At 45.7% G+C, this 19,326-nt stretch overlaps 1 protein-coding gene across 12 annotated transcripts in view; it reads left to right on the top strand.

Moving 5' to 3' along the window:
• Positions 1-19,326, top strand: part of KCNMA1 (potassium calcium-activated channel subfamily M alpha 1) — a 1,029,133-nt gene that overhangs the window by 490,210 nt on the left and 519,597 nt on the right. For all 12 annotated transcript variants that reach the window (XM_075349081.1, XM_075349079.1, XM_075349082.1 and 9 more), the window contains exon 3: positions 18,744-18,805. In XM_075349081.1, coding sequence (XP_075205196.1) covers positions 18,744-18,805 — 62 coding nt within the window. The remainder of the gene's footprint in view (positions 1-18,743; positions 18,806-19,326) is intronic.

Genomic DNA, 19,326 nt, shown 5'->3' on the forward strand with positions numbered 1-19,326 from the left:
GCTGGAACTAAACTGACTTCAAACTGGACTGGCAGCACCTTTACAAATGTGAACAGGTGCGTATCTGTACGTGATGTGAAGTATATGAGAAAAAAAGGAACAGTCGCACTCTGCAAAACCACAATAAACTATACCTAATAAATATTTTTGGAGGTATTTAGAATATTAAAATGGCCATTGTAATACTAGCTCAGCGCCACTTCACGCACCTGTTCACATTTGTAAAGATGCTGCCAGTCCAGTTTGAAGTCAAGTTAGTACCAGCGTGGGAAACTGGCAAGGGAATCCCTGTTTTCATTCTGTTTTCATTGTATATTGCATGTAACAGGGAGTGATACTCTGTTTGCTGGATTTGAATTCTAGCCCCTGGCAGCTTCATTAGCCTTTTATGTGGTCACCTGCTGATCTTGTAGGTTTTTAAAACCCAGAAAATATGCAGTATAGAGTAGGACCCAACAAAGGAGGGTGCCGTGAAGAGGCGCTGGGCTAGTATTACAATGGCCATTTTAATATTCTAATACCTCCAAAAATATTTATTAGATAGAATTTATTGTGGTTTTGCAGTGTGCGACTGTTCCTTTTTTTCTCATTTATTTCACGTCACGTGCAGATACGCACCTGCTCACATTTGTAAAGATGCTGCCAGTCCAGTTTGAAGTCAGGTTAGTACCAGCACGGGAAACCGGCAAGGGAACCCCTGTTTTCATTCTGTTTTCATTGCATATATATATATATATATATATATATATACACATATATATATACAGTACAGACCAAAAGTTTGGACACACCTCATTCAACGAGTTCTCTTTATTTTCATGACTGAAAATTGTAGATTCACATTGAAGGTATCAAAACTATGAATTAACACATGTGGATGAAATACTTAACAAAAAATTGTGAAACAACTGAAAATATGTCTTATATTCTAGGTTCTTCAAAGTAGCCACCTTTTGCTTTGATTACTGCTTTGCACACTCTTGGCATTCTCTTGATGAGCTTTAAGAGGTAGTCACCAAAAATGGTTTTCACTTCACAGGTGTGCCCTGTCAGGTTTAATAAGTGGAATTTCTTGCCTTATAAATGGGGTTGGGACCATCAGTTGTGTTGTGCAGAAGTCTGGTGGATACATAGCTGATAGTCCTACTGAATAGACTGTTAGAATTTGTTTTATGGCAAGAAAAAAGCAGCTAAGTAAAGAAAAACGAGTGGCCATCATTACTTTAGGAAATGAAGGTCAGTCAGTCCGAAAAATTAAGAAAACTTTGAAAGTGTCCCCAAGTGCAGTGGCAAAAACCATCAAACGCTACAAAGAAACTGGCTCACATGAGGACCGCCCAAGGAAAGGAAGACCAAGAGTCACCTCTGCTATGGTGGATAAGTTTATCCGAGTCACCAGCCTTAGAAATCGCAGGTTAATAGCAGCTCAGGTTAGAGACCAGGTGAATGCCGCATAGAATTCTAGCAGCAGACACATCTCTAGAACAACTGTTAAGAGAAGACTTTGTGCAGCAGGCCTTCATGGTAAAATAGCTGCATAACTGCTAGGAAACCACTCCTAAGGACAGGCAACAAGCAGAAGAGACTTGTTTGGGCTAAAGAACACAAGGAATGGACATTAGACCAGTGGAAATCTGTGCTTTGGTCTGATGAATCCAAATTTGAGATCTTTGGATCCAACCACCGTTTCTTTGTGTGACGCAGAAAAGGTGAATGGATGGACGCTACATGCCTGGTGTGATGGTGTGGGGGTGCTTTGCTGGTGACACTGTTGGGGATTTATTTAAAATTGAAGGCATACAGAACTAGCATGCCTACCACAGCATCTTGCAGCGGCATGCTATTCCATCCGGTTTGCGTTTAGTTGGACCATCATTTATTTTTCAACAGGACAATGACCCCAAACACACCTCCAGGCTGTGTAAGGGCTATTTGACTAAGAAGGAGAGTGATGGGGTGCTATGTCAGATGACCTGGCCTCCACAGTCACCAGACCTGAACCCAATTGAGATGGTTTGGGGTGAGCTGGACCGCAGAGTGAAGGCAAAAAGGCCAACAAATGCTAAGCATCTCTAGGAACTCCTTTAAGACTGTTGGAAGACCATTTCCGGTGACTACCTCTTGAAGCTCATCAAGAGAATGCCAAGAGTGTACAAAGCAGTAATCAAAATAAAAGGTGGCTACTTTGAAGAACCTAGAATAAAAGACATATTATCAGTTGTTTCACACTTTTTTGTTAAGTATTTCATTCCACATGTGTTAATTCATAGTTTTGATGCCTTCGATGTGAATCTACACTTTTCAGAGTCATGAAAGTAAAAAAACCTCTTTGAATGAGGTGTGTCCAAACTTTTGGTCTGCACTGTATATTTATACTGTATATATATATATATATATATATATATATATATATATATATATATATATATATATATTAGGGTATGTTCAGATTACGTATAAATTGGACGAGTGCTATCTGATGTTTTATTGGAGTGGTACCAATCAGTGTTTTTTTTATCATGCCAATTTGGCATGACATGACAGCATATCTCGGATCATGTACATCCCATACAGGTCTATGGGTGCATTTGAAACATCTGACTGCACTTGGATGATATCTGAGCGCAGTCCCATATACGCTGAGACAGACATTAGAGAAGATGGAGAGATTAAGTTCTCCTTGTTCTTCGCACCTGTGACCCGACTCTAGCATACAAGAGAATCAGGTCATAGTGAAATGACACTCGGCTCACTCTCGCAGCATGGTTTGAGCTGAGTATCACTAGTAGGGTAAGTTCACACAGTGCGTTTTTCGCGGCGTTTTTGCGCAGTTTTTCGGTGCGTTTTTGCTCAGAAAACTGCATGACTTTGCTTCCCCAGCAAAGTCTATGAGTTTTCATTTTTGCTGTCTGCACACAGCGTTTTTTTTCAGCTGCGTTTTTGTGGTGCCACAAAAACGCAGCATGTCAATTATTCCCGCGTTTTTCACTGCGCTTTTCATCCATTGAGTGCAATGGGATGTTGAAAGACGCAATGAGAAACGCAAGTAGGTGCGTTTTGGTGCGTTTTAGTGCGTTTTTAAGACCAAAATCACAGCTATAAACGCAGGAGGTGGGTAGTAAAGTGACATGTACAGGAAGAGGATTCCTTCTGTCAGTAAATACAGAAGTGTGAATCCTCCCGGTACCGTCACAGCCGCTTCCACCTCCCATCCTGTGCATGTATGCTCCCGTGCGGCGCCATGTACGGGCAGGAGGTGGAAGCGGCTGCGAAAACAAAAGTGAACATTAGAAAAAAAAAAGTCATACTCACCTGTCTGCAGGGTCCCGGTGCCATGCCCGCTCCCATCTCCTCCCGGTACCGCCGCTCCGGGTGTGTGCAGTCTCCCCGGATACGCCGCTCCCCGGGTGCAGGATGCAGGACCTGGCGATGGATCACCTAATGCAGTCACCTGACGCATCAGCTGATCGTAAGTCTCGGGGTGACGCCAGCGGCCGGCTTAACCTATCAGCGGATGCCGTCAGGAGACTTCATCCCTGATTATCGGCAGCTGCTGCAGCTGTAATACTTATGTATGTTCTGAGGATTTCAATAGCGTAGGGCAATGACAATCAGAGACGAGTTCCTGGTACAAGATGTTTTATAATATGTAACCACGGTAGATACACAACGGAAAACACAGCAGTACAAATACACAAAATACCTTTCCGAAAAGGAGCGAAGGGAATTCCCGGGGCCACGCACCGGACTCCCCCAGGGAGACCACCAGAGCGAACCCCTATACAGGGACTGTCCGGCAATCACCCCGGAAGGCCTAAATGCGCCGCAGCCGGGACACAAGGGGCAAGCGGTAAAAGTCCAGGAGTGTCCGTACGGAATGATTGTCCAGAGTGGTTACGAACCAGAGAGAACCGGGCAGAGTGCTGACCGAAGATGGCAGACGGAATCCGGGCACAGCTTAGAGAAACCGGGTAAGGTCCAGAGTCGGTCGGTCGGTAGTCTTTAGGAGGATCCAAAGGCAATCAGGATTAGCAGCAGCAAAGCAGGAGCACACAGCAAGCAGTATACTCAGGCACTGGACTAGGCTTAGAGGCGGCCTTTTAAGCAGCTGGACAGGAAGTAGGGCAACAGAACAGTAAACTCCATGTTAACCGAGGGCAAGCTCATTCAAAAGAGAACTGGAAAACCTGGAAACCTGACATTACTCCCCCCCCCAGAGACGGCCTCAGGACGGATCAGGGCCTGGCTTGTCCGGGAAACGTCGATGAAACTGGGCAATCTTCCGGGGTGCCCGAATGTTACCCACCGGTTCCCAGGAATCGTCCTCGGGGGCGTACCCCTGCCAACGTACTAGATACTGGAGCCGACGACGATGGAGCCGGGAGTCAATAATGTCCTCAACCACGAACTGCTCCTCGCCGTCGACCATCACAGGCGGAGGAGGGGGCACAACACGACCATGAAACGTATTAGGGGAAACGGGTTTGAGGAGAGACACATGAAAGACCGGGTGTACCTTTAGATGGTGCGGTAACCGTAGCCGACAGGCCACAGGGCTCACGATCCCGGTGATCTTGAACGGACCGATGAATTTTTGACCCAGCTTCTGCGAAGGAACACCCAATCTCAGGTTTTTGGTGGATAACCATACAGAGTCCCCTACCTTGTACATGGGTGCCGGTTTCCGGTGAGTGTCTGCCGACCTCTTGTAACGCTCCTGGGCCATAGCCACAGTGTCCTTTAGAACCTCCAGATTTTGTCGTAGTTCTGTCAATCTGTCCTCCACCGCTGGCACCGAAACCGCAACCGGTGACCTAGGCAAAACAGTCGGATGGTAACCCAGGTTAGCGAAAAAGGGCGTTACCTTAGTGGAGCTGCTCTGAGTGTTGTTATATGAGAACTCCGCCAACGGAAGCATCTTCAACCAATCGTCTTGGAGATGGCTGACATAACATCGAAGGTATTGTTCCAGGGTTTGATTCGTCCGTTCGGTTTGCCCATTTGTCTGAGGATGGTATGCAGAAGACAAACAGACATCAATCTGGAGTGCCGTACAAAACCCCTTCCAGAATCTAGACGTGAACTGCACGCCCCGGTCAGAGATGATCTCGTCTGGTACCCCATGCAATCGGAATACGTTCTGGATAACCAAATCCACTGTCTCTGCGGCTGAGGGAAGACCGGTACACGGAATGAAGTGAGCCGCTTTAGTCAATCGATCCACCACCACTAAAATGGTATTGTGCCCGCCTGAGACTGGCAACTCCACAATAAAATCCATGGAGATAGACCCCCAAGGGCGAGATGGCACGGGTAACGGTTGGAGGAGTCCCGTAGGAGCCACACGAGGGACCTTGCACCGGGCACAAACCACACATGAGTGGACATAGTCCTTCACATCCTTTAAACAGGTAGGCCACCAGAAGAAACGGCTCAGAAATTCCTGCGTCTTCTGTACCCCCCTATGACCAGCCAACACGGAGTCATGGACCAACTTGAGAACCCGAAGTCTTACGGCCTCCGGGACATAAATGCGTCGCTCTCTCAACCACACACCATTCCGAAGAACAAGTGTTACATCATTCGGGGGGGCAGCAAGAAATACGTCACCATCATAGGCCAGCTTGATGTCCTTCCACAAGTCCTGGTCCTGGATTACTCCAACGAAATTGGCATCCGATAACACGGTCTGAGACGGGGTTCCAGGTACGGAGTCCACGGCGTGGATTCGGGACAAGGCATCGGCTTTCCCATTACGTGAACCTGGACGGTATGTAACGATAAAATTGAATTGGTTAAGAAATAGGCTCCAACGGGCTTGCCGTGGAGACAGGCACCTGGCAGACTTAAGAAATTCCAGATTACGATGATCTGTGAGTACTATCACTTGCTGCGCGGCTCCCTGTAAGTGGTGTCTCCATTCCTTGAAAGCGGAAATAATCGCCAATAATTCCTTGTCCGCAATGTCATAGTTCCTTTCTGCAGGGGACAACCGGCGGGAAAAGAAGGCACATGGATGCAAGAGACTCTTGTCCCCGGTCCTTTGAGAAAGAATGGCCCCTAATGCATAGTCGGAAGCGTCAACCTCCACGATAAAGGGAAGTGCGGGATTCGGATGTACTAATATTGGCGCTGAGGTAAAACATACCTTGAGACGATGGAATGCTTCCTGGGCCTGGGCGGACCACACAAACTTCTGTCCTTTCTTGGTCAACAGAGTGATGGGACGAACAATCTCCGAAAAGTTACGGATAAAGCGTCGGTAAAAGTTGGCAAAACCGACAAAGCGTTGTACCTCTTTGATGTTTCCCGGTTCCGGCCAGTCTAGAATGGCTTGTATCTTGCTAGATTCCATGTTCAGTCCCTGAGGAGAGATGACATAACCTAAGAATTTTATTTGTGAGCAGTGGAACTCGCATTTCTCCAGTTTAATGTATAGGCGGTTTTCCCTCAGACGGGTAAGTACGGTCTTGACGTGCTCCTGGTGGTCCTGTAGAGAATCAGAAAAGATTAGGATATCGTCCAGATAGATCACCATGAATTGGTCCATGATATCCCTAAAAATATCGTTAACTAGATGTTGAAATGCCGCGGGAGCGTTACAAAGTCCAAAAGGCATCACTAGGTACTCAAAATGTCCGTACCGACATCGGAACGCGGTCTTCCACTCGTCTCCGGGACGTATACGAAGCAGATTATATGCCCCACGGAGGTCTAATTTGGTGAATATTTTTGCCTGTTGGACCCTCTCCAATAGCTCAGGAATCAACGGTAACGGATACCGGTTCCGGATGGTTATCTTATTCAGTTCCCGGTAGTCAATACAGGGTCTTAGAGTCCCCTCCTTCTTTTTCACGAAAAAGATGGGTGCCCCTGCGGGTGAGGTAGACGGACGAATAAATCCCTTGGCTAGGCTTTCATCAATATACTCTTTTAGTGCTTCTAGCTCAGGTGCCGCCAACGGGTAGACATGACTAAACGGAATCTCCGCCCCTGGGAGTAAGTCTATGGGGCAATCATACGGTCTATGCGGGGGAAGCTGATCGGCTTTTCTTTTGTCGCATATATCAGCGAAGTCACGGTAAACCGGGGGTAAAACAGGTACCTGTACAGTGCCCTCCGTATTTGGTGTTACTGGAACCGGAACGGCTGGACAAATGGTCGGACCACTCTGCGGTGGGAAGGATATTTCCTTAGTCTCCCAATCGATGACCGGATTTGTAGACCGTAGCCACGGAATACCTAAAATAATCGGAAAATGAGGAGAAGAAATTATCATGAAAACAAAGGTCCCCTGCTGACCTGGCTTCATCACGCATTCGAGCGGTACTGTTTCCCGATCCACTGGTCCAGAGATTAACGGAGATCCGTCTACCGTCTCCATGGTAACCGGTGAGGATCTTTGCTGAGTCCGGATACCGTGTTTCCTGGCAAAGGAAGAGTCCATGAAATTTCCCCCTGCCCCGGAGTCTATCATTGCAGAGGTAGGAATTAGCTGTCCCTCCCAACGGATCTGAATGGGGAGTAAGCAATGGGTATATTTCCCCTCTGAGTCCTTCGGTGAGGTAGACATTACAGTCAAGGGAAATACCGCATCCAAGTGTCCACTTGCCTCAGAGATATCGGACTCTGCATCCGTGTTGTCACACTCTGCCATGGCTGCCAATACCTTATTTGGGCGATTTGGACGTTTCGGGCAGTCGATCAAGAAATGGTCCGATTGACCGCAATAGAAACACAAACGCTCACGGAGCCGGTGTTCACGACGTTCGTTGGTCTCTCGTTTTTGCAAAGAGTCCACTTGCATAGGTACGTCCTCGGCCTCCCGTGGCGTCCTGAGAGCGGGTTCTCTGGAAGGAAACGCAATATTGTTTACACGGTTTACAGCTGCCCATTTTTCCTGTCTACGTTCCGTCAAACGAGTATCAATGCGCACACAGTGCTGGAGAAACAGTTCAAAATCCCCTGGAGATTCGGAACGGGCTAACTCGTCCTTGATGGTACTGGACAAACCTTTTCTGAAAACAGATAATAATGCATTGTTTCCCCAGTCGGTGTCTACCACTAACCTCTTGAACTCAGTGGCATATTCAACGACAGAACGCTTTCCCTGACGTAAGGAAAGGAGAGCCGATTCAGCGGTAGCACGGCGATTCGGATCATCAAACATTTGCGCCATTGCGGTCAGAAAGTCATCCAGGTGGTTCAAACGGATGTCCCGATTCTCTATCATGGGATTAGCCCAAGCCAGTGCTCGTGAGGTTAATAACATGATGATACATAACACCTTTGACCGATCAGAACGGTAATAATCAGAATGTACATCGAAAAACAGTATACATTGGTTAACAAATCCACGGAACTGACTACGATCACCATTGAAACGGAATGGGGGTAACCTAGGCATACCGGCAGCTGATACGGACGTAGTGGGGACGGCTTCCTGAGCCTCCACTCTGACTTGCAAATCCTGTATAGCCGGCCCCAGTACCTGGTGATCATGGCCCAGCTGTGCCTCCACATCTCTAAGTTTATTCTGCACCGCCTCCATCTCCTGCTGCAGGGAGTTAATCATGGAGAAGAGCTGATCTACTCGTGTCTCAGTCATTGCCCCAGCGAAATCCTCCTATGGCCTGAGTATAATGTAATACTTATATATGTTCTGAGGATTTCAATAGCGTAGGGCAATGACAATCAGAGACGAGTTCCTGGTACAAGATGTTTTATAATATGTAACCACGGTAGATACACAACGGAAAACACAGCAGTACAAATACACAAAATACCTTTCCGAAAAGGAGCGAAGGGAATTCCCGGGGCCACGCACCGGACTCCCCCAGGGAGACCACCAGAGCGAACCCCTATACAGGGACTGTCCGGCAATCACCCCGGAAGGCCTAAATGCGCCGCAGCCGGGACACAAGGGGCAAGCGGTAAAAGTCCAGGAGTGTCCGTACGGAATGATTGTCCAGAGTGGTTACGAACCAGAGAGAACCGGGCAGAGTGCTGACCGAAGATGGCAGACGGAATCCGGGCACAGCTTAGAGAAACCGGGTAAGGTCCAGAGTCGGTCGGTCGGTAGTCTTTAGGAGGATCCAAAGGCAATCAGGATTAGCAGCAGCAAAGCAGGAGCACACAGCAAGCAGTATACTCAGGCACTGGACTAGGCTTAGAGGCGGCCTTTTAAGCAGCGTTTACAGGAAGTAGGGCAACAGAACAGTAAACTCCATGTTAACCGAGGGCAAGCTCATTCAAAAGAGAACTGGAAAACCTGGAAACCTGACAGCAGCGATCGGACGGGATCAGACTCGCTCTAGGAGCTGCCGGTAATCAGCATATAAGTGAGTATTTTTTTTTTGCACCGATGCATCTGCTGATTGTATAAACGGCTTTTATACAATCAGCTGATGTGTGATGTGATTCACATCCTTTATCCTGACACATCATCTGATCAGTATGCCTTCCAGCAAATCCATCAGATGATATTGGATTCGGATTGGACAGCGCGGGACCCTTGACCCAGGATTACTGCGGAGGGGGGTTCTTTATTTCAATAAAGCTGGAGTCACTAATGGTGTTGTGTTTTATTTCTAATAAAAATATTTTTCTGTGTGTTGTGGTTTTTTTATCTTTACTAGAAATTCATGGTGGCCATGTCTAATATTGGCGTGACACCATGAATTTCGGGCTTAGGGCCAGCTGATAATATACAGCTAGCTCTAACTCCATTATTAACCAGTGAGCCACCCGGCATCAGGGCAGCTGGAAGAGTTGGATACAGCGCCAGAAGATGGCGCTTCTATGAAAGCGCCATTTTCTGGGGTGGCTGTGGAATGCAATTCGCAACGGGGGTGCCCAGAAAGCATGGGCACCCTGCACTGTGGATTCCAATCCCCAGCTGCCTAGTTGTACCCGGCTGGACACAAAAATTAGGCGAATCTCACGTCATTTTTTTTTAATTATTTCATGAAATTCATGAAATAATTAAAAAAAAGGGCTTCTCTATATTTTTGGTTCCCAGCCGGGTACAAATAGGCAGCTGGGGGTTGGGGGCAGCCCGTACCTGCCTGTTGTACCCGGCTAGCATACAAAAATATGGCGAAGCCCACGTCATTTTTTTTGTTTGAGGGGGCAAAGAAATCCTGCATACAGTCCTGGAAGGAGGATGCTGAGCCTTGTAGTTCGACAGCTGCTGTCTGCTCTCCTGCATACACTATTGGATGGATGATGCTGAGCCTTTTAGTTCGACAGCTGCTGTCTGCTCTCCTGCATACACTATTGGATGGAGTATGCTGAGCCTTGACTCTCCCTCCAGCATACAGTCCTGGATGGAGCATGCTGAGCCTTGTAGTTCTGCAGCTGCTGTGTGCTCTCCTGCATACACTATTGGATGGAGTATGCTGAGCCTTGTAGTTCTGCAGCTGTCTGCTCTCCTGCATACACTAGTGGAGAATGAAGAACATATTGAAGAAGGAAATGACATCAGACCTTTTTTTTTTGTTCACTGATAAAAAAAACGCATAAAGACACAGTGAGCAAAAACGCAGCAAAACGCAGCAAAAAACGCACCAAATCGTGGCAAAAACGCGTGCGTTTTTGGCCGCGTTGTTTTGACGCGGGTGCGTTTTTGTGCGCACAAAAATGCACCCGCGTCAAAAAAACGCAGTGTGTGAACCTAGCCGTATATTGCATTCAATTCCCTTGCATTGTATGCTATATGCTAGTGTGAACCACGCTTTAAATAGAGGCAATTGGGCAAAGGTAAAAACAACAGGTAACAGTCAAAGCTACTTTACAATAAGGGTATGTGCGCACGTTGCTTTTTACCTGCTTTTTTGCTGCTTTTTCTTCTGCGCTGTTTAATGCCAAAATGGATGTGTTCTTCTATTCAAGCAAAGTCTATGGGAATTTGGGTTTCTTGTTCACACTATGTTGTTCAAAATGCTGCCTTTTTGAGGCAGAACTTTGGTCAAAAACTCAGCTTTTCAAAGAAGCAACATGTCAATTGTTTTTGCCATTTGGGTTTTGCACTGCAAAGCTGAGTTTTTGACCAAAGTTCTGCCACAAAAAGGCAGCATTTTGATCAACATAGTGTGAACAAGAAACCCAAATTCCCATAGACTTTGCTTGAATAGAAGAACACATCCATTTTGGCATTAAACAGCGCAGAAGAAAAAGCAGCAAAAAAGCAGGTAAAAAGCAATATGCGCACATACCCTAAAAGTGAAATAATTTGGCACCTGTTCACTTGATATTGAAACATCCATTACTGTCACTGCAGTCAGAGGATAGGACTATCATGTAGTGTTATTTGTGTTTGTTCTTCTTGATAATCCTTTAGTTACTGAGCTGTGTCCTACAGATGGTAAACTGTGATAAGACTAAAGATACCATTTATCTGCTTGACAAACATCTCCATGTGTTGATTGCATTTCCAAGTCACCCACTGAAAGAAATCCCTTAATAATAAATGACATTTTGGAAAAAGTGTGTAATAAAATAAAAGACTTGCCCTCCGGATGTCGAGAAGGCCCCGGTAATGGTTACTTCATATTTGTGTCCTTACAGGTCATATTATATTGTGTTCTGTATGGTTGTTAGCTGTGCTTTTTAACTTTGCATGTCCTTCATATACTATTTCATTACGCACGATTCCAATACTGGTCCATTTGCACAGACCAACTGGCGGCACTATAAGTCTGCTCATCGGTACACTTTACCAGTTGTTTCAATGCCTGTTTAGATGGGCAAACCAAAGTAAATGAAGTGCACTGAGCGCTCTATAACAGATCTGTGCTAGAGCATTCAGTGTGCATAAGCTGTCATTCTTCTCGGACGTCCGAGTCCTGTGTACACAGAATGATGCACTGACGAGAATGGTGTATAAAAGATCATTTTACACGATGAACGAGCATTTTACTCATTCATCAAGTGATCGGTAACCTAGTTATATGGCAATATAATTGAGATAATTGTTTTTAAGACAACAGATTCACGATTATCAGGCAGTCTAAATATTGCATCTGAGTTTCACCAATGAATGGTCATTGTCAGTGTTTACCATCAGAGTTTCATTAGTGATTTCCACTAAGGAGAAGCTTTGCAATGTATTCATTTTTCCTATCTATTATAGTGTTAATTACGGACAGCACAAACACAGACGTCAAATGATGTCAATAACAGGCAATATGGATAGACATGTATAGACATTGGCTGCCTAAGGCCTCTTTCACACGTCCGTGCCTCCGGTACGTGTATGGTCAGTTTTCTCACGTACCGGAGACACGGTCACACGTAGACCCATTAAAATCAATGGGTCTGCGATCACGTGTGTATTCTGCCATGGACCGTATGTACGTGTGGAGCATACCTGTGCCCGTGTGCTCCACACGTAGACATGTCCACGTTTTTTCCGGCATCACAGGTGTCACATGGAATGCAAACGGATCACACATAAGACAAACGGACCACACGGATGTGTTCTGTGTGACACGCACCGGAAAAAACACATGTATCTGTGAGAAAAGAAAAAAAACTTTACTCACCTTCTCCAGCCCTGCAGTCTCTGCCGCTGCTGTCAGTTGCTTCCGACCGCTGCTCATTATGCTCATTGCATATTCACTTCACTGCGGCCGGAAGTAGCAGCTGCGGGGACTCGGCAGGACCAGAGATCGAAGATCAGCACCACTGACAGCAACGCCAGGGACAGGTGAGCAGAAAGTGCCCGTTCTCCGTGTGTTATCACGGATAACACACGGAGAACACACGTGTGCCATAAACACGGCTCACGGAGGGCAAAACGCACCTCTGACACGTCCGCGAAAAACGTGTGTGGTTTTTCACGGACGTGTGAAAGAGGCCTTAGAAAGAGTGCCGCTGTCCCTTCTTATATATTGTGATCAGTATTTATCATAGAAAAAAAGAGGTTAAGTAGATTTCTTTGCTTTCTTGAGTTTTGTGGCTGTGATTACAGCCTACAAATGTATAAATCTAGGAAGAAAAATTGTCAACATGTCTGCTAAATAGACTTTTTTTATATTGTCTTGGAGCTGCATATAAAAATAATAATCCCTACTGAGATTTCAGTTGACAGTTTTTGTATTTATGGTAGAGTTGTTTCGAGCAGCATGGAGCGGAGTGTGGCTGCACGATTTCAGCCATGTATGTGTAGCCTTGAAACACTGCAGCGTTTCAGAGAAAAACATGTTTTATTAACTCCTGGGTACCGAGCATGGGAGTGTAATCAGACAAGTAGAGGATCCCTGGTGACTTCTCTCCACTCGCTGCCCTATACACGCACAGAGGGAGACCTGTCACTCCAGGGCATGGAAAGCCACCGGGGACCTGTTTATCTGACTAGTCTCCCATATTGCTCAGTCCCTGAGGCTGCAGTTTTTCAGTGTCCAGCATATATGGCTGAAATCATGCAGCCTGTATCAGCTGTCCGGTTCCATTTAAAGTAAGGTGTTACCTCTGAAGCCACTCAAGTCAATAAAGGAGAACTGAAATTTGCTAAATTAAAACCTCTAGAATTTTGGTTTAAAATTGAACCTGATCAAATCTTGTGAAATTGATATTCAGAACTAGTCAGGGCATCACAGGGGACTGCACGCTCTTTATTCTTAGTGCAGGACTCAACCTCTCTTGGTTCTGGGTTCCCAACTTGCAGCACTGCCTCCATCAGCATCCAAAAATCCCAATCACACTGCACACCACAACCTGTCAGGCACACCAGTGGACTGCTAAGCTGGAATAGCGCCGCCCACCTAGGGGTCAGGCAGGGAGGTGGGAGGTGACAAGTCAGTTCAGTGGTAGATCTCGAGCAGTGAGGAGCTAGGAGGGAGCATGTGGCTCCCAGGGAGGAGAAGATTGGGTTGCAGACAGTGGTTTGGACCCGGTCGTAGGATATTGGGACTGGGTGCCTGACTTAGTCTCAGAGGACAGTCAGCATTAAGTGCAATAGCCAGTCTGGGACCAAAAGCATGGCGGGGTACTGGACCCTAGATCGGGGAGAGGCTTCACGCAACCCGGCAATTAACCTGCAGAGGATAGGGCCATTATGAACTGTCCCCACGAAGCTTAGATATCGGGGGCACTAGCGCAACAAGGGAATAGGGCTTTCCAACCAAAGCAGCCTACTGAAATCCCAAGTGTGAGCTCCTGAGAGCACAGCTCTTTCACTCAAAAAGTGGGGAACGGGGTCCGGACAGCTTCAAGCTTATGGGCCACTTGGACACTACTAAAATTTGTGCACGGAGGCAGGCTCTGGACCAACAGGCAGTACTGCAGGGGATGGATACCCGAATGAGCACCCCCAAGAGGGCAGCGGCACCCAGAGACTTGGTTTACCACGTTGTCAGCGTCTGCTTTCCTTCTGAGTGAGTACCTGATCACCCCCTGCTTCCGGCATGTCTGCGCTCCCCTGCAACCCCCTTTCCATCCAGAGTCCCGGGGCCTTCCCTACCCATGGAGGATAACATCATCAGGCTGCCCTATTCCATCACCCCGGGTACTCCCACCGACAGCGGCGGTACTCCCCTTACCGCACACCACGGGTGGAGTCACAAACTATATCTCCCCTGTAAATAATTTCCCCTTCTTCACATTTGAGAGTGGTCCCTATCCCCCGGGTCCAGAGACCCTCGAGCCACGAGTAACCACCCCCGATCTGAGCGGTTCGGCCACTGTAGGGGCGGCACACAAACATAGCCTTATAAATGTCGCACTGATCTTAACATATTCGGCTAGGAAAAAACACATTGCAACAGACTTTTTAGTCCACTTAATTTGAAAAAACACTCCAAAAATTATCTCTTACAGGGGGCAGATGATTGCCTTTTTGGTGTTGATACACAGGCTGTGCAGACAGGAAAAGCTGGGGCTTTTTCAGATGGAGTGATGCAAAAATTTGGTCAATATCAAGAGCTTTATGCTTTTTCACAAACCATAAAAAATTAACCCATTTATTTAGGGAGCAGAAAACTGGTTAGGGGTTGGGGAAAAGAAGAACTAATGACCTTGGAGTGAAAAAAATATCCCTTTTTTTGGGATCCGCAAAAGGTTTGGAATTATCAAAAAAAATAAATTAGTACAAAGGGTTTTTATTAAGCGGTCCAAAAATTATTCCTGTTTTAAGGGAAAATGAACAGGTTAGCTGTTTTCAAAGTGGAAGAGCAATGGGTTCATTTCATATTTGTTTACCCTGAAGAGTGTACACTTCCCAGTTGTATAGCTAAATAACTCATTTGACAAGTGTAGGAGATGTGTACCAGCGTCTAACAGCAGTGGCAGCAGCAGAAACCATATGGTAGAAAAATAATACAGAGCAGGAAAGGAAATGTCTGACATTACAGGTAGAGCAACAGTAGCACTGACAACATCAATACCATATAGCACTATAACTCAAAATGGGGAGCTAGGAGATATGTGGCAGGTTTGGCTGTGGAATGGTAGAAGCCACACGGCAAAAAAATATAATGTGGTAGGTAAGAAGATACCTGGCAGCTACAGCAACAGATAAACAGTACAGATTACATGATGGTCAGGCAGTAAATTGACAGGGAGTAGACAACAAACATGGAGGCAAGCAGATAGTATGGCTAATCTTTTCACAGGCATCAGCTGTAGATGAATAAATAGTGGTATTGGTCCATGCCTAGTTTATTTTGACAAATGTAAGTTTTTTTCTGTCTGTAGAGGATATCAAGGTCCACTTGGGTGTGACAAAGCCACCAGCCATGTTGAATACCCTCTTTGACAGTACACTGGAGGTGGGACAATATAGTACACCAATTGGAAACCTGGCCAGTTCTTGCCACAAGGACACAATCTAGGTATGACTGAACTTTTATGTTCAGCCTGGCAGTCTCTTTTTGCATAAGTTTGTCAGGCTGAGGTAGCAGCAAATAAAACATCTACTCCATCATGTTTAACATACTTAGTTGTTGCTGCTGGTTCCTTGGGTACTTGTTGCAGGTCTAACGCTGGTACAGGTAGGGGAGCATTGGCTCTGCGGAGAGTGGAAAGGTTTCTTCTGGTCAGCCATGCAGTCGCCAGGTGTTAACTTGGTAAAAACGTCACAGAACATGGAACACAACTTACCCTGGTTATACATAATTTTGAATCTCTTTCTTAATTAGGACAAGACTTCCTTATTTTGCTTTATAGTTAGTGTCTAAAGGGGGCTTTACACGCTGCGGCATCGCTAACGATTTATCGTCGGGGTCACGGTGTTTGTAACGCACATCCGGCGTCGTTAGCGACATCGCAGCGTGTGACACGTACGAGCGACCTTCTATGATCGCAAAAGTGGTAAAAATCATTGGTGTTGGAGAGGAAGGTCAAAAACCAAATCTCGTTGTCTGATGAGTAGCGATGTTGTTCGTCGTTCCTGCGGCACCACACATCCCTATGTGTGACACCGCAGGAGCGACGAACATCTCCTTACCAGCGTCCATCGTAAAAGAAGGAAGGAAGGGGGTGGGCGGGATGTTACGTCCCGCTCATCTCCGCCCGTCCACTTCTATTGGCTGGCCGCTTAGTGACGCCACAGTGACGTTGCTATGATGCCGAACGCACCTCCCCCTTGAGAGAGGGATTGTTTGGCGGTCATAGCGACGTCACTGACAAGGTGTGTGCGTGTGATGATGCCGTAGCGATAATGTTCACTACAGCAGCGATCTACACATATTGCACATATGACAGGGGCGGGTGCTATCACTCGTGACATCGCTAGCAATAGCTAGACACTGGGCGTCCCTGGTCTGTGGTTTGTCCACTTCTGTCCGCCTGACAGTAGCGTGAACCCTGTGGGGTTGGAGTCTCTGGTCCTGTCCCCGGTTCTCACTTTGCTGACCTTGATGGTCCCCTTTGCTGTGCAGATGTTACCAGGTCAGCTTGAAGCTCTTTCCTGTCCTAGGGTCCTGTACCCTGTTGGTGCATAGTTCTGGGAGTAGTCCACCGTACTTCACTGTCAACCACTTCTCCTGGGTACCAGGTCACCGTTAACCCGAGTCAAGACGTTGCACAGTCACACCTTCACACTTCTGCAGTCAACTCTGAACTGACTACTCTCCACAGTCTGCCCCTCCCACCTGGTCAACTAGTGAACTGGAGTGGCACCACCTCTAGGCGGCCATCCATTGGTCCTACCCTAGCTAAGTACCAATGTATGGGGGAATATTGGGGAAAACTGGGATTACCTGGGTTTTTGTTGGCACCGGCTCTGGGGTTCTGGGTACCTAAGGGGGTAGGCCCTGCATCCTGGTGGGGTTGCAGAACCTTGTAGCACCCTGATGTGTTCAAGGGCGCTACACTACGGTAGGTAGGTACATGCTTCGAAAGGATAATTTGGGGAAAAACAGTAGTATTGTTGTTATGCGTATGGTTGTTAACGTGAACAAGCAAAACAGGTATGCAAAACATTAACCTTTGTATTCATTTTATATATGTCTATTTATTTTTTTAAATTCTCCCTACGTCCTTTGACCAACATTGTTTAATTCTAAAATGTTATGTTGCCAGGTAGATTTATGCAACATTGAATGTGCTAGGCCATGTGATGTGATAGCGGAAAGGTATTATGGTGAACCTGTATCGCGCCTGCCTTCATGTGTGTCTGCATGCTCTTCAGCAATGTATGTAATGGCCTTGTTTTTTTTTTATTCAATCCGCTGGATCGAATTGTAGTATGTTTAACCCTTCCTGACATTTGACATACCAGTATGTCATATCTTGTAGGTGCATCCCACAAATGGATGTACAGGTATGTCATTGTGATCATGCAGGCACAGAAAAACATCAATGGATGGAGCCATGTATCGTAAAATCCTGAGTGACAATGTCCTTCCCTCCACCAGGACATTAAAAATGGGTTGTGGTTGGGTCTTCCAGCATGACAATGACCCAAAACATAAAGCCAAGGCAACAAAGGAGTGGCTCAAAAAGAAGCACATCCTTAGAAAGCTTTTTGGTCTCGCCCATGTTGTAGAGGTTAGCGTTTGACTGATTAATGAAGTCTGTGGACAGGAGTCTTTTATACAGGTGACAATTTAAGACAGCTGTCTTTAATGCAGGTAACGAGGTGATTAGGAGCATCTAACTGGTCTGTAAGAGCCAAATCTATTAATGGTTGGTAGGGGATCAAATACTTATTTCTCTCTGCAGAATGCAAATAAATTTATATAATTTATACAATGTGATTTTCTGGATTTCATTTTTGATATTCTATCTCTCACTATTAAAATTAACCTACTCTTAAAAGTATAGACTGTTCATGTCTTTGTCAGTGGGCAAACTTACAAAATCAGCAAGGGATCAAATAATTATTTCCTTCACTGTATGTTCTTGCTGGCTCTATTTGTCCACTTTGCTAGACTGACAGGTATCTCCCTATGCGTCTATAAGCACAAACCTATCACTACAGGAGGTGAGCGGAGGGGAACATTCTTTTTTATTGAGTCGCCTTGTTTTTCTCTATCTCACATCTTCCCTTTATAAAGTCAGAATCTAGCTTTTATTTTGGTAGAATTGTTCTGAAAATTACAGATCATATACAGTTATTTTAAGGGATTCAGTGTCCCCATACAAGCGCCCTGAGTATAGAAACTTAATTTGCTGTCATATATATATATATTCTATGGCCTCTTTGTTCTGGACATTGCAATGTATGTTTGACTTAGATATTACTCTGTTATTTTTATATAAGTCTTATGAATACTAATACTGCTGTTTTTTTGGCACAGGTAGTTACTGTCTTTGCTCTGAGCATTGGGGCCCTGGTGATATATTTCATTGACTCATCAAAGTAAGTATAAATGTTTAAAGAATACTGTAATTGTATGTACTGTGTAAGTTGGAGGTTGTACATATGTATCTCTGCAATGCTGGAAGCAATAGTTGTAATAACAGCAAGTAATTGTAAATTCCTCCATGTAATACTGCATATACACTGGCCCAAATTTACATTTCAGACGGACTCTAACTGATAGTCTCATTAAAATGTTTTAATTATTTTGACTCCATCCATCCAAATATCCATTATATCAAATAGCAGTTATAATGGTTGCCTCCTCCAACACGTCACTCATGCATCCCCACAATACTCTTCCTGAAAATGTTAATGTGACATTTCCCTACTTCAAGAAAAGAACAGATGAAAGTGCCCTCAGCATTATAATTACCTACTTATCACTATTCTTTTCTATCCCCACCGTGTCACACTGTGTCTCGCTGCTGTATACCGACTTGGAGCCTTAAGGTTTCTCTGGCCATAATTATCTGGTCAGGTGACTTGGAATTTTAGTTTGATGTACAATAATGCTATCG

Source organism: Anomaloglossus baeobatrachus, chromosome 5, assembly GCF_048569485.1.
Source record: "Anomaloglossus baeobatrachus isolate aAnoBae1 chromosome 5, aAnoBae1.hap1, whole genome shotgun sequence".
Lineage (NCBI taxonomy): Eukaryota > Metazoa > Chordata > Amphibia > Anura > Aromobatidae > Anomaloglossus > Anomaloglossus baeobatrachus.